At 38.4% G+C, this 13876-nt stretch overlaps 1 protein-coding gene across 2 annotated transcripts; it reads left to right on the forward strand.

The window, feature by feature from the left end:
- The first annotated feature begins 205 nt into the window (after positions 1–205).
- Positions 206–13659, forward strand: rab24 (RAB24, member RAS oncogene family). 2 transcript variants are annotated; one of them, XM_082549083.1, is made up of 9 exons: positions 206–662; positions 1374–1573; positions 3115–3183; positions 4332–4410; positions 7516–7583; positions 8285–8384; positions 9212–9262; positions 10392–10451; positions 11607–13659. In XM_082549083.1, the coding sequence occupies exons 2-9, from the start codon at positions 1457–1459 to the stop codon at positions 11672–11674; spliced, it is 612 nt and encodes a 203-aa protein (XP_082405209.1). In that variant the 5' UTR covers positions 206–662; positions 1374–1456; the 3' UTR covers positions 11675–13659. The 2 variants fall into 2 exon arrangements, with proteins under 2 accessions (XP_082405209.1, XP_082405208.1); XM_082549082.1 differs by having other exon boundaries at positions 209–662; positions 11604–13659.
- The last annotated feature ends 217 nt before the right edge of the window (positions 13660–13876 follow it).

Consider the following 13876-nt stretch of genomic DNA (forward strand, 5'->3'; position numbering starts at 1 on the left):
ATACATATTATTATTATGTGTGCAACTTGTAATCTTGTATTCTTCTAGATTTAAGTCTCTTTTTTTAAACTTCTGGGTGATTTTCTGATGAGATTAAGGTGCACACAGGCAGACTGAATTAAATAATAACAGTAAAAAGCTGTGGTTGTGGTAGGGTCATTTGTGGCTCTCAACATCCGTCGATTGTGTCATAGAACTCGGTCCACTTCCTCTTGGAAACCGCCTCTCTCCGGTATTTGGTTCCCACCCACCCAAACAAAGCTCAGCTGGCGATTTTTTTCCTCACAGAGACGATACTTAGCTTCGTGTCTGCCCCAGCGGCAGTAACCTGAACCTGTTTTCAGAGGACTGGATTCCTGATAACCAGAAACCATGACCAGTTGGCTCCCGTGTGTCCCGGTAACACGCTCAGCTGACTGAAGGCTTGTTTATAATTTCACTCATTGCGCAACAATAATAACGTTAACCGAGCTAACCGCCAGCGCTACCAGTACTAACACCACCCGGCTCTGCGAGGCTGGGAGCAGAGATGAAGAGCGAGCCGACGGCTGCTGTGTCCACTTTAAAGCGGATTTGATAGACGGGGCTCAGCCTTGGTTTTGGTTCCTGCTGGGAGGAGATCTGATGCTACGAGAGATTTGTTGAGTCAAGCTAGCTACCCGGTGAGTTTTGATGTTTTTATATGTAGCCTAGCCCAACTCGGGAGCCCTGAAACCCTGTAAAGATAATGCTCGGCCGTGTTTGAGCAAGTAAGCTAGCTGGATCATTTCTAGCTTCATGCAAGGTAGTAAAACCACACCTTTGCTTTTTTTTTTTATTAAGAGAAAATAAAAGAAAGAGACTTTAGTAAAACTCTAATTAAAGCTAACTCTATATCTCAGAAATAGAAACACACCTAGTAAGACTTTCCTTTTAAATTCAGGTTATCTTAAAATAATATAGTAAAGTACATAGTGTATAAATATTTAATCTACGTTATGATAATTAGTGGTTATTTTCAATGACAAGTGCAGCAGTTATGCAGTAGTAGCTATAAATTTAAAGGAAATAATTCGTGTTTTATGTTGTTAGTCAGATTAAACTAGAAATTAAGGCTACAATTGTACCTTTTTCTTTACCACTTTTATGTAGGTTTTTGAGGGTTGGGTCTTACTGCTGCAGTTTTGTTTCACTTTCATCTTTGAAAAAATAAGAAAAGAAATGCATCCAGAGATTCAAATCGTAAAAAAATGATTGTGAGATTCCCTGTGAAGTAACTATGGTGTTAACAGACTCTTACAGAACGGGTGAGGATTTAAGTTGGTAATTTCTCATTGTTTCCAGTGCATGATTTATAAAGTTCAGTCTCTAACTCGTGTATTTTCTCTTTTCAGCTGCCTTATAAATCAACTCCCCTCTGCTCTCCCTTGTTTGCTGTGCCGTGGTCTCTTCTCTGGCTTTTCCAGACGCCGTCGTTATGACCGCAATGCGTGTGGACGTCAAAGTGGTGATGCTAGGAAAAGAGAGCGTGGGGAAGACTAGTCTGGTGGAGAGATATGTTCACCATCGCTTCTTGGTGGGCCCGTACCAGAATGTGAGTGTCAGCTGCTCCACTTCAATTTTCCATGTTGGTCTGCTGCCTCCATGAAGGGCTTCAGTTTTAACTTTAGCCCAAGGGAGGCTGTGGTAACAGAAGATCAAGTCTGTGATTGTTTCAATGCGTCAAAGCTCTGACAGGAAGTAGGGTTGCAGTAATGTTTTAGTACATTTCTGCAAGCTAATGCTGCATTTTCCATAAATAATAACAGTATAGTAAACATTCTATATATACCACCTTTGCAAAGGGCTTTGACAAACAGACAAACACAGACCAATCAATGGCAGATCTAAACATTAAAGTTGGACAAAAAATGTAAACTTATACATGTATAAGAAAAGAATAAAGGGAGCCTAGAAGGCAAAAGTATAAGGTAAGACATCAAGTAAAAGAGAGTTCTAAGAGGTGGTTACCCACTCTGCAAGCCTAATCTCCTCAGGTAGGTAATTCCAAAGTAGGCACCTTCAGATGTAGGTCTGGAACAACCAGGAGGCCCCACCTAAGGATTTAAGGCTCACTCATTTCTGCAGCTGTAGGCCTATGAGGCAGACATCCTCAATTCTATCTTGTAAAGGAAGCTGCTCTGTTGATGACTTTCTCCATGTGAGAGTGTGAAAGTATTGGTTTTATCCTCACAGTGTTGACCTCCCTCGTTCTCACTTAACAGTTTATTTATTCTCGATTCCTCGAGTTTAGGTGTGGGCAATGCAACAGGCTTTTAACAAAGTGAGCCATCTTCACCTATGAGCCTTATTTTAAAGTGATTCCAATTAAATATGACTGCATCATAAATTGTTTTCTTAGACCCAACAGGATTAATGGCACTTGTTTTATATCTTGGACCACTTCTAATTGCACCATGTGACAATACTGTGAGGTGCAGAAAGTTTGATGATCCAATTAATCATCTCAAATAATCAAGTATTTTTCCCACCATGGTTCGTTTATTCCAGCTAGGTGTCACACCCGTTTTATACAAGTCATTAGCCTCTTTAAAGCCGCAGGAGTTAACCCAAAATGCTTTCTGGTTTAGGCAAACCTGTTAGCCTTCCAAGTCTCCAAAAACACAAACACTAAAATAGAAGACGTAAGTAAACACACATCATGTTTAAAATCTACAAATGGAAACAAAAAACAATTAACGTCAAAATGATAAAAATAGCTTTTAATGGTATTCAAAGTGCATATTTAGGATTTTCTGGAAAATCTAGATATTGCTTACATTTCCTACAACACTCATGTAGAAAACACCTGTGGATCTTTACTTAAAGCTCCTCCATCAAGCCATCTCTCTTCCTTTCCTCTGTCCTCCAGATGGATTTTAGGAGACACGAAGTCTTTCAGTATGACGCAATGAGATTGATTTCTGTGTCAAAACCTGCGTACATTTCGAGGAGGCACAAATTAGAGAAATGAGAAAAGCTTTAAGAAAAAACGAAATCCACATATCATCTGACAAATATCAATCTAACATGGCTGAAAGCAGTCATATCATATGTTTGCAGTGTCTAACCCCACTGCTTCTCTCTTTCTGACAGACCATCGGTGCTGCTTTTGTTGCCAAGCCAATCCAGGTGGGAGAGAAAGTGATTACTCTTGGAATATGGGTGAGTTAGAGGCTGCCTAAAATGCACGTGCTTTGTGATAGTCAGTCGTTTCACATTTGATCCCTTTCTTGCAGTTCAATGAGCTGATGGAAGATTCATAAACCCAAAAAGGAATTTTGTATATTTCCCTTTTTTTTTTTTCCTTTTTTCAAAATTTCCTCTGTTTGAAGACCGGAAAATAGCCATGAGTAAGAGCAAAGCCAGTCCGATGTCATTTGTCCTGCTGAAGTTGCTACTTTATGCTGTTAAAAGGTTCATACTAACAGTAACTCTGTCTATTTTTTCCAAACCCAACTACCCACTGCACTCATGGTGTCACAGCTTCAAAGTTATTGGAACCAAGAGAACTAATATTGCTAAGCTTTGCTATGTCACAACCAAAACTTCCTCAACACAATAAAACTTTATGTACCATATGTATTCCAATAAACGGTCCAGAATTTTCCTTTTTGTGCACCATCAGCCAAGCTGACTGGTCTCCACCCCATGTTGTGCTTTTGTCCCTACAGGCCTTTGTGTTGTTTGTGTTGATCACATTTCCAAAGACCTAGCTTTTAACTGACTACCTGGTTTCTGTTTTAGGAAATAACCAAAACAACAGCCTCTTTATATCTTTAATACCGGTATAATCATACTTAAATTACTACCTAACTGAAGGTTGATGATTCTGAATTTTCCTTTCAGAATAGATTAATGTCATCAGCATGTACCCAGTATTAATGTATCTTAACTTTAATTTAAATTAGTCGATGTTAGTGCCAGTTAGAAGAACTCTCTGCATAGCTGTCCTGACTCAACCTGCTAAAGGATTAAAAGTCCGAAGCTAAACAAATGGTTTCCCTGTGTGAATGTGGAAACTATGTAAAAATGATGGCGTGTGTGTGGGTGGATGCAAATAGTTATTAATGAAAGTAGTTTTTATCATATCTCATATAAATGGTAATAAGAATAGAGGTAAAAAAAAATACATAATATTAATTTGACCTGTAAAATTTTGGAACCACAGCCTGTTGCGGCATAAAGATAAAGCATTTGAGCTGTTTATGATAGCTTTAAACAAAAAGTTAAGGCTTCTCTCCTGATCATTTCATCACTGTTTAGGTTCCAGTTCCAGTTAGTTCATCTCTTCTCTTGTGTTTCCCACTCAGGACACAGCTGGATCAGAGCGTTACGAAGCCATGAGCAGAATCTACTACAGAGGAGCTCGAGCCGCCATCGTCTGCTATGGTAAATCTATACTTTTACAGTGAAGAGGAGATATTCCTACGTTAATAACTTCACTGGATACTCACCCTGACCTCCTGTCAAAATCAGCTGATATTTGTTGTGTGTGTTGAAAGTTGGTGCTTCTTAATTATCCTTGTTTTTCCACTGTTTTTGGTGCCTTGTAACTTAAACTTAGCCTAAATACATGAGTTAGCACAATAATTTGTTTAGGGCTGAAAAACACATTTAAGAGCAATTTTACAACCACTTCAGTGTTGCAACAAAATCGCGTTTGTTAAGCAGCTTTGAGTATCAGTATCAAGAATGTCAGGTTGGCCGGTGTGCAAATTAGCACAGTGTTGCTGATAATTATGACGCGCATATCTGGTTTATAAAGATGATGGTGTTCACTCACTTTCAGTCACAGCCAGGTTGAATTTCATGATACGTTCTTTTAATAGGTGAGTCGTGACTGTTAATGTGTTACAAGGGGACCACAAGAACTGTGACAAGTCAGCTTGGCCTGCGTTTCTTTTCTTAGTTTCAGATTTTGTTTTCCCACCCTCATTTGGGCGACTGTAGCTCAGGGGGTTGGGAAGCGCATCTGTAACCGGAAGGTCGCCGGTTCGATCCCCGGGCTCTCTGTCCTGGTCGTTGTGTCCTTCGGCAAGACACTTTACCCTACCGCCTACTGGTGTTGGCCAGAGGGGTCGATGGCGCGATATGGCAGCCTCGCTTCTGTCAGTCTGCCCCAGGGCAGCTGTGGCTACAACCGTAGCTGCCTCCACCAGTGTGTGAATGTGAGAGTGAATGAATAGTGGCATTGTAAAGCGCTTTGGGTGCCTTGAAAAGCGCTATATAAATCCAATCCATTATTATTATTATTATTATTATTATTATTATTATAAATTCTGAAGTTATGAGGGTCAAAACGAAAGTGTGGGTCGGCTTCAGTACCAGTTCTGCTCGGTGCTACCACAGCTCACTCGAGGCAGCAGTTTCCATTTCATAAATGAGACGTCCTGCCCATCACTGCACTCTGTAAAACAGTCAGGAGAATCCTTCAAAGGCAGGTACACTGACTCGACCTGGTGATGATTTCAGCAGGTGACGTGTAAATCAAACTGGTGTTGTGATGTCCGGTTTGAGCTGTTGTGTAGAAAAATGTTTCAGCATGTTGTGGGCATTTTAATCCGACTTTAAATAATCATGTTACAGATTACAAGATTACAGCTACCAATGCTTTGGGCTGTTTCAACTGTGCACATATGACAGTGCTGTGGAAAATTTGAAACCGGTTCTCAAGCAGCACCGGTTTTCAATTCCAGTCTGTAATCTCTGTATATCTTCCTATTCAGTATCATTTATTGTGACAGAAAGGTCCCATTTCCATCTATCTAAGGTCTTGGAAAAACCACAGGTGGCAACAACGGCTATCATTTTAGGCATTTGAAACCACAGCTTTCTGATAGAAGATATGTACGGTTGTGCTTTGCAATCTATAATATCAAATCTGTCAATGGCAAAAGAAATTGAGTTTAGGGATACAATATTTCTCAATCCTTTTAAACGGCAGTAATGCATTATCAGTTTTTTTTTTCTTTCAGTGTATTACCCCATTTCCTAGAATCGGCATCAAGGAATCCTGGCTTAAGTGTTAAGAAGCAAACTAGTTGGTGTGGTGTTGGCCTCTAACCAAAGAGCCACTGTCCAGTCCTGAACTGCTTTCAGATCTGTGTCTTTTTTCCACATTGGGGAACTTTGTAAAAATAGTCGGTGGATAGTCATTTCCCAGCAGATTAGTCACACTGCTGTGATGTTTAGTTTAACATCTTTCTTCTTTAACTTCCTCCTTCTTAAGTTGGATTGTATTTCACCTTATAGCCTAATCTTTCAGCATATTTAATCAATTATATTATCAAACAAATAATGGACAGATTGGCTGTTAGTTTTAATGTGTGACGAATATGGGGTGCCTGCTCTGTATGGATTGGTGTGTGTGTGTGTGTGTGTGTGTGTGTGTGTGTGTGTGTGTTAGGGCTGCCACAAACGATTATTTTGATAGTCGACTAGTCACCGATTATTTTTGCGATTAGTCGACTAATCAGATCATCATCCATTAGACGTAAAACTACAGCTTATTGCACCAGCAGCATCTGCTCTTATATAACTATCATTAGCTTACAGCTTTAAGTGTTTAAGGTCTGTGCTAACTAAAAATAAAGACAAGATGATAGTTTATTAAATTTTAATGAAGTTTTCAGATTGTTTCGGTGGAGTTTAATAAACTCCTTGCTATCTAAAATATAACAGGACACTGGAGTATATTCTGGAGCATCTCACACTTCTGATAATCAGCTGTCTGCTTGACGTTTATTCAGCTGTGTAAAAACTATAACTTTAATCTCAGACAAACTGATTTACTCAGGAACAAATAAAATACTAAAAAAAAAAGCCAAACAATAACATTTTAAGTTATCTAAGTGACTCATATATATTCAACCTGAGTAGCGAAAGACAGCGGTGGGTTTGAAAACGATTTGCGGGGAGTCCGGTGTTCTCACGGCTCTAGTGAGCCTCGCCCCCGGCTCGCTAACGAGCTAGTGGGTAACAGACGTCTCTGAAAACGTCGGAGCGCTTTTGAAAATATGTGGTGTCCTGATAAACTGAGCAGATATTTGAGGTTTACACAGCTACATTCTCGCCTGAAAATATGTTAAACGTTTATTTTGTGACCCAGAAAGAATAATAAGAGTAACATTAAAACTAACTAGCTGCCGCCATTGTTGGAAACTGCGCTGGGCCGCGCTATGAATTCTGGGACACAGCTGCTTCTTCTTCTTCTTCTTCTTCTTCGGGGTTTAACGGTAGCTGACATCCTTGTACATGCAATGCTGCCATCTTCTGTTTCAGTCCGTTATTACACTCTTAAATCCTGCCACTTATTCCTGCGTCTTTTGTGATCTTACAAAGCTTCAAACGACGCGTCGACTATTAAATCAGTCGTCGACGATTTTGATAGTCGACGTAATCGTGACTAGTCGACTAATCGTGGCAGCCCTAGTGTGTGTGTCTAGACAAGGATGTTGAATACTGAAAAGTCTGCTGTATATTTTTGGCTTTCAGATCTGACTGACAGCAGCAGCTTCCAGCGAGCTCGCTTCTGGGTCAAAGAGCTGCAAAACTACGAGGAGGTAAGATGGTTTCTTTCATTGAAATGATTGCACGTCATTTGATATGTGATTTTTTTTTTTTTTTTTTTTTTTTTTTTTTTCTTCACACGCCCAACAGTCATCTTAATATGGAAGCTCAAAAGGGTTTTGGGGGCATTCAGTTTTACACCATAAGTAAAGTTAGCAAATTGCGTTTATACAATAGCCGATTTATACAATAAAATTATATTATGATGGTGTAACTCTGCTAGTTGGCTGTGTTGGTTGCTAAATTGGGGTTTCAGTGTAATTGCCTCTGAGGTAATCCGGCCTCCATTTTGTAAAGCAGTCAGTTTATATGCATCTGTTAGGATAATGAAGCACTGAAAAAACACTGTCTCATTCTGAACTCTATTTCAGTCCTTTACACAGCTGAAAGTACCATATATTTAAAGCAGGCAATATCTAATCAAATAAGACTCAGCTTGATGGATGTGATCAGATGGTTCAGTTTGTAGTAAAAAAAATATAAGAGTTCAGTCCACAACCTTATGGAAGATTGTTTTTATTTTATTTGATTGTTTTATTGATCCAGATAAATGTATGTGTTATTACTATCTGTGGCCGCACAGTCTGCTGTCAGCGAGGTTTACTTGAAGCTGAAGTCCCACATTGGATTTCTGACATTTCCATCATGTCAGTAATGGACATTGTGTTTTATTCTGGTGTGTTGTGCACTGCAGCACTGTAAGATCTACCTGTGTGGCACCAAGAGCGACCTGATCCAGGAAGACCGGAGTCTTCGCAAAATCGACTACCACGACGCTCAGGACTTTGCTGAAGGTGAGCCCAGTGGAGTGTAGACATGCAGAAAGATTACGCTGTAACATGTTTTCTTTCTGAGACGGTGGCCTGGTCAGAAGTGAATTAACATCAGTATGCTTAACAGTATGCATTACTTATGAAAACAGTTGAGCAATAGTCTTGTGGTTTCTTTCAGGTTACTGATTTCTGATTTTCGAAATTTTCAAATTCCTAAAGTTGAGGCATTCATAATTTTCTAAAATGTAAACATAAATACATAAAACATGGAAGAATAAAAAAACCTAGTTTGGTTGTTTATTGATATAAAGCTAGTCAACTTTGTCTTTTATATGTGAACAAATTTATAGACGATCACAGACAGTTTCAGTTGTATCCACAGTGTCACTTAAAAATACCCTGAGTGTTTAGTACATGAGTCATTTTCCTTACTTTATATACTGTAAATATGTGTTTGAACTCTATAAATGCTCTTCAGCTGTGGAAAAATGATTTATAGTTGATTCCTTGAATGTTTCTGATATTTTCTTGTCTTTTTCTTGAAAATTGTATCCGAGACAGCTTTAAGAGACCAGTCAGATGTGTTGACAAAGTTGATCATTTAACCTTAGAAACAGGATTTTCCACGTGCGCTGTCATGTTTGAAACTGGGGGAAAGACTGTATACTGAAGAGCTTGTGAACACTCTGGATGTTGTTAAAAGGATGTTAAGAAATCTCTAACTTCTGTCTGCTTTCTCTGTGTGATCAGCCCGAGTTGCAACACAAACACAATTTCTCTTCACTTACATAAGTTTGTCCTTCAGACTGACTGATGTTTAACCTGAATGTTCTGGTTAATATTCACAGAGATTGGTGCACAGCACTTTGAGACCTCCAGTAAAACGGGGAATAATGTAGGTGAGTTCGACCTCGAGTCACCGGAAGACTTCATGTAACACAGGTTGTTGGCTCTGACCGCAGCCTCATTCATTCATTCGTGGTTTTGATGAGTGAGGAAGTGAGCTGTAGCATTAAAAATATGGGTATGTTTTCGTTAACATGCAGGATGATCAGAGGATGGTCAGAACACAGCATGGCAGATACAAGTTGGCTCCTCATAAAAGACGCTTGAAGCTGCTGCAGATACCCACTCAGTTTTGGATTAAATGTATTCTTAGCAGTGTTGTATGTGCAAATGAAAGCCTTTCAGTTTTTGATTGGAAACATTTCAAGAGTATCAAAACTGTTGCTCTTTGGCAGCTTTTCTGTCTGTAAAAATGCAACACAGGGGTCAAACTTAGACACATTTCTTCACAAAAACAGGAGGCAGAAGGAAGGTTACACAGGGTGACCGCTTAAGATCTGAGTAGTGCATCATGAGGTTTTCGAATTGGTGTGTGTAGCCAGAATCAAACAGGGACAAACTGACATGACAAAATCCACCAAAATGGCATAAAAAGTAGGTTACTGATTCACCCAAGTCCACCTTTTATTTTTGTTTACCCAAGAGAATCTCTGCATATTTTCACACCCTTCTTCAAACAAAACAGCTGACATGAACTGGACAAATGTTATTTTTAAGTTACTTATTAGCACATAGTTTTAATATGTACTGATAAATTTTGTGCACTTAAGAGTGTTTCTCTTTTTTTATGCGAGTGTGATCAAAGAGTGTTACCATAATTTTCCGCTAATCACAGCCAGACATATTTAATTTACTTCCTGACAAGAGAAAATATTTAATCTAAGAAGCTTAATGAATGGATTAATTAATTGGTAGATTATTGCCAGTATTCTAGTGTGAGGCCATGGCTGAATCTGATGATTAAAGTCTAATTAGAACAAGAGCGTTGTCTCCTTTGTGGCTTTTAGCATTCTCTCGCTGGATGCAGGTTTTGGAGCATCCCTTATCAGCCTGCTTACACTAAAAGAAGCTATTGCGTGCTGTACACCAGGTTTTAGGAATGTGAGTTGGCTTGTTTTTGTTGGCCATGACAGATACGAACTGATGGAAACTGACAGGCCTCATTCTTCCTCTGCTTTCCAGATGAGTTATTCCAGAAAGTTGCAGAGGATTACAACAGCACTGCTTTCCAGTATATGACAGGTAAGCGTGTCGTTCATGTACACAGATTGTTTTTGTTATCTTTATATCAATTCATGTGGCAAGGGTAATGGAAATTTGTTTGAAGTTATGTTATCCGTAGCAGAATTTACTGCAGAACTTTCAGGAAAATCTAATTTTTTAAAGTTAAAGGTTTAGCATCTGTGCAGAAAATATTAAAAATGTTACACATCCACAAACGTGTTTGAATTAAAGAAAAGCATGGAAGTAACAAAGGATTACAAATAAAAGCCCTTGACTTTTATTTAATGACTTTATATTTAATTTACTTTATTGCAATTTGTTGTTACTCCATCAAAATCAATAGTTCATCTATATTATGATGTTAAACTAGCATATAGTTATATGGAATACAAGTCAACATACTTTATATCTAAAGATTTTTTTCTAGTAGTATTAAAACAAATACTTTTTAAAATAAAAAAAATAAGAAACCAAGTTATAACATTTCACAAACAAAATTCATGGATTTAAAAAAAACAAAACTTTTTTGCACAGAAATTAATAAAAATCCTTTCAGAATATGTAATAAATAAACAATGCTGAGACCAATTGTTCTTTCTTTTTTTTCTTTTTTTTTGGGTCCAAGAATTTCTGTTTGGTAAATGTATAGCTGAGATTTAGACACTACAGTATTAGTGCTCAGATGGGATGGTGCATGAGGGATCACATTTTGGGCTTTTAAATAGTATTAATCCAAAATAAAAAAGCAGAAATTAACTGTGACACAAGTGATATGAAGTAGCCATTCATACTTAGAAAATATCAGTGGTCCCAGAAATGATCCCTGAGGAACACCATCATAAAATGGAGTAAGTTACAAATTACTGACCTATAATATAGTAGACGCGGGACCTTGTAGAAAAGTTTAGACTTTGGAGAAATATATCTATTATCTTTGTTGCTAAAATTTTGGGGAAAAAAGACCAGTACCAGTCTTTTAGATGTGAATATAAAGTTAGAGCTTTCAGCTAATTAACTTAAATGGGAAATGGGTGAAACAGGTTTCCTTAGGTTTGGCAGGACTTTCTCTAATCTATACAAACTATCAAAATGTAAAAGCAATATGCAATGTGTTTATCTCCTGGAAATGATCTCAAACTAATTTAAAGTCCTATCACTTTTGTTTCATAGCAGAGGAAACGGGCGTCGACTTAGGCCAGAAGAAGGACTCTTATTTCTACTCCTGTTGTCACAACAACTGATGCTGAGGAGCAGGACAGGAAGTGTTTGCATTCCCTCAGCTGGAGTCAAACCTGGAAATGCTGGAAAGCTGTAACTCATCTATGAATGTGGTACCAAATCACAAAAAGGAAAATCAAACAAAACTCTTTATACTTTGTTGGATATGTTTCTTTTTTTCTTTTGTGCCATAATGAACTGAGAGCTGCAAGACTTTGGGGAAGAGGATCCTCAACTGCTGGGTGGTGAGGGACTTAAAGACCACCACGCCCACTTTTTTCACCAAGTTATTCATATTTATCACCATATCAACTTGTGACTTTCCTGCAGCCCACAGGGCGATAAGCCTCCCCAAGTTCACAGTGTTAAACAATCAGAAGCAACACTGTGGTTGGACAACAGCCTGCAGTGGTAAGGGTGTGGGATCCTCACTGAAGCCAGACTGAAAGAGAACTCGATTGATGCTGTGTGTTTTAGCGGTTGCTGTGTTTTGGGAGGGGGAGTTGTTTGTTTGCAAATGCTGATTTTGTTTACCTCCAACTGTATTTAACATTGTTGTGGAAACACATCTGTCAGTCCTGCTCATGTTCAGTCAAGGCTACACAGATGGAGAAGCCAGCTAGGATGAAGTGTGTCAGAAAACTACTTGTGTTCCTGCTCTTAATTAAAGCCGGGGTAGGCAACATGACCCATAATAACCTTTCAAGAGGGCGCTAGACTCATGCAACTCCTCTACGCTCTGATTTTAGGCTTTAAAAGAAATCAATCAGTTAAGTTTAAAAAAAAGAAAAAGCCTGAGTAAGAATTCATATGTGGTAGCTTATTGGGTTTTGCAGAAGAATTTTTACCCAGAAGAGTAGGGTTTGAATCCTGTGTGGAGACCAAACTAAGCTCATGCTTCAGGATGAAGGTTGTAGATTCTGGCACAATCTTGGTTTGTCTTTTCTAGTTTTCTACCCGCTGCATTTTTAAGTGAAATACTTGAAAAACTGGCAAAACACACGACATTTTTCTTTATAGAGGCCTTTACAGTAACAGTACATCTTTTGCCATGTGTCAGCCACGAAAGCGCCGTACGCTGCCACTACTCAGACTTGTTGTGCATTTGTCCTAGTTGCCACTCAAGGTAGTGCACCAACACCCACAAAACCCCCCAAAAACTGTGGCCCAAAAAGCATAATTCCCAAAGACAAAATAATTTAAATAATAATGCCTGAATTGGGTATAAATTCCCCCCCCCCCCAAAAAAAAATCCAGTATGAAGTCCAATTGCTGTGTCCAACACAGCAAGAACACTAAATGCTGCTAAAACAGATCTGTTTTGCATCATAAGCTACAATTTCTGTAAAAATGTCCGAAAAATAAGCTGGTTTTAAGGAGGTGACTAACAACACGCCCACATATCTGTAATTAAATTGCATGGCCTGAGCTGCCTAAAAGAACATTTTTAGGGAATGTTACTTTTCTACAAATAATCTACTGTTTTTCTAAGTTTGAATGCATCTCTCAAAGAAAGAAATATATCTGACAGATTTCTAGCAGGAAAATCTTGGAATGTTCAAATGATTTCAGGAAGAAGCTCTTCTGCAGAAGGACGATCAGCGAAAAGCCTCGTGGGCTAACATTGTAATGTCCCACAAACATTTAAAGCTATATTTAAGATTCGAGTCACTAATTTATTGCCTTTTAAGTTGTACTGCGCAATGGACTTGTAGGTTGCTGCTTTGATGTGTTGATGTTCAATATTGATGCAAATATTTTTTAAAAAACAACTGATGTCCACATCTGTTCTGAAAAATAAAAGGCTCATTCCAAGAATGTTTCAGAACGCAGATAGATTGTAAGTTTGAATTGATCCACAGTATTTTGCTTGTGTGTAATATTTGGCAAAGACTGACAAAAATACTGTATATGCGCAATTTTGGCATTGGATTACATATCAGCATAAATCTTTGCACGTTTGCCTACAGAAGTGAATTCGAGGAATACTAAAAACCTTTTTGATTCAGGTTGGTATGTTTGGCTTTTTATCCCACACTTACAGCCCACTTTAGTGGATCGGACCAGTGAAACTCCTTTTTCTTGATATAAATAAGTTTTAACTACACACTTAATCCATGACATATTTTAGTATTAGAAAAATAAGTGCAATTTCAAAAGCATAAAAAAATGCTGCAATGAAGGAAATCTGTCACCATGACTCTTTGGGCATAAATTGTAAGAAA

This window comes from Aulonocara stuartgranti (assembly GCF_965226115.1).
Source record: "Aulonocara stuartgranti genome assembly, chromosome: 10".
NCBI classification, from domain to species: domain Eukaryota; kingdom Metazoa; phylum Chordata; class Actinopteri; order Cichliformes; family Cichlidae; genus Aulonocara; species Aulonocara stuartgranti.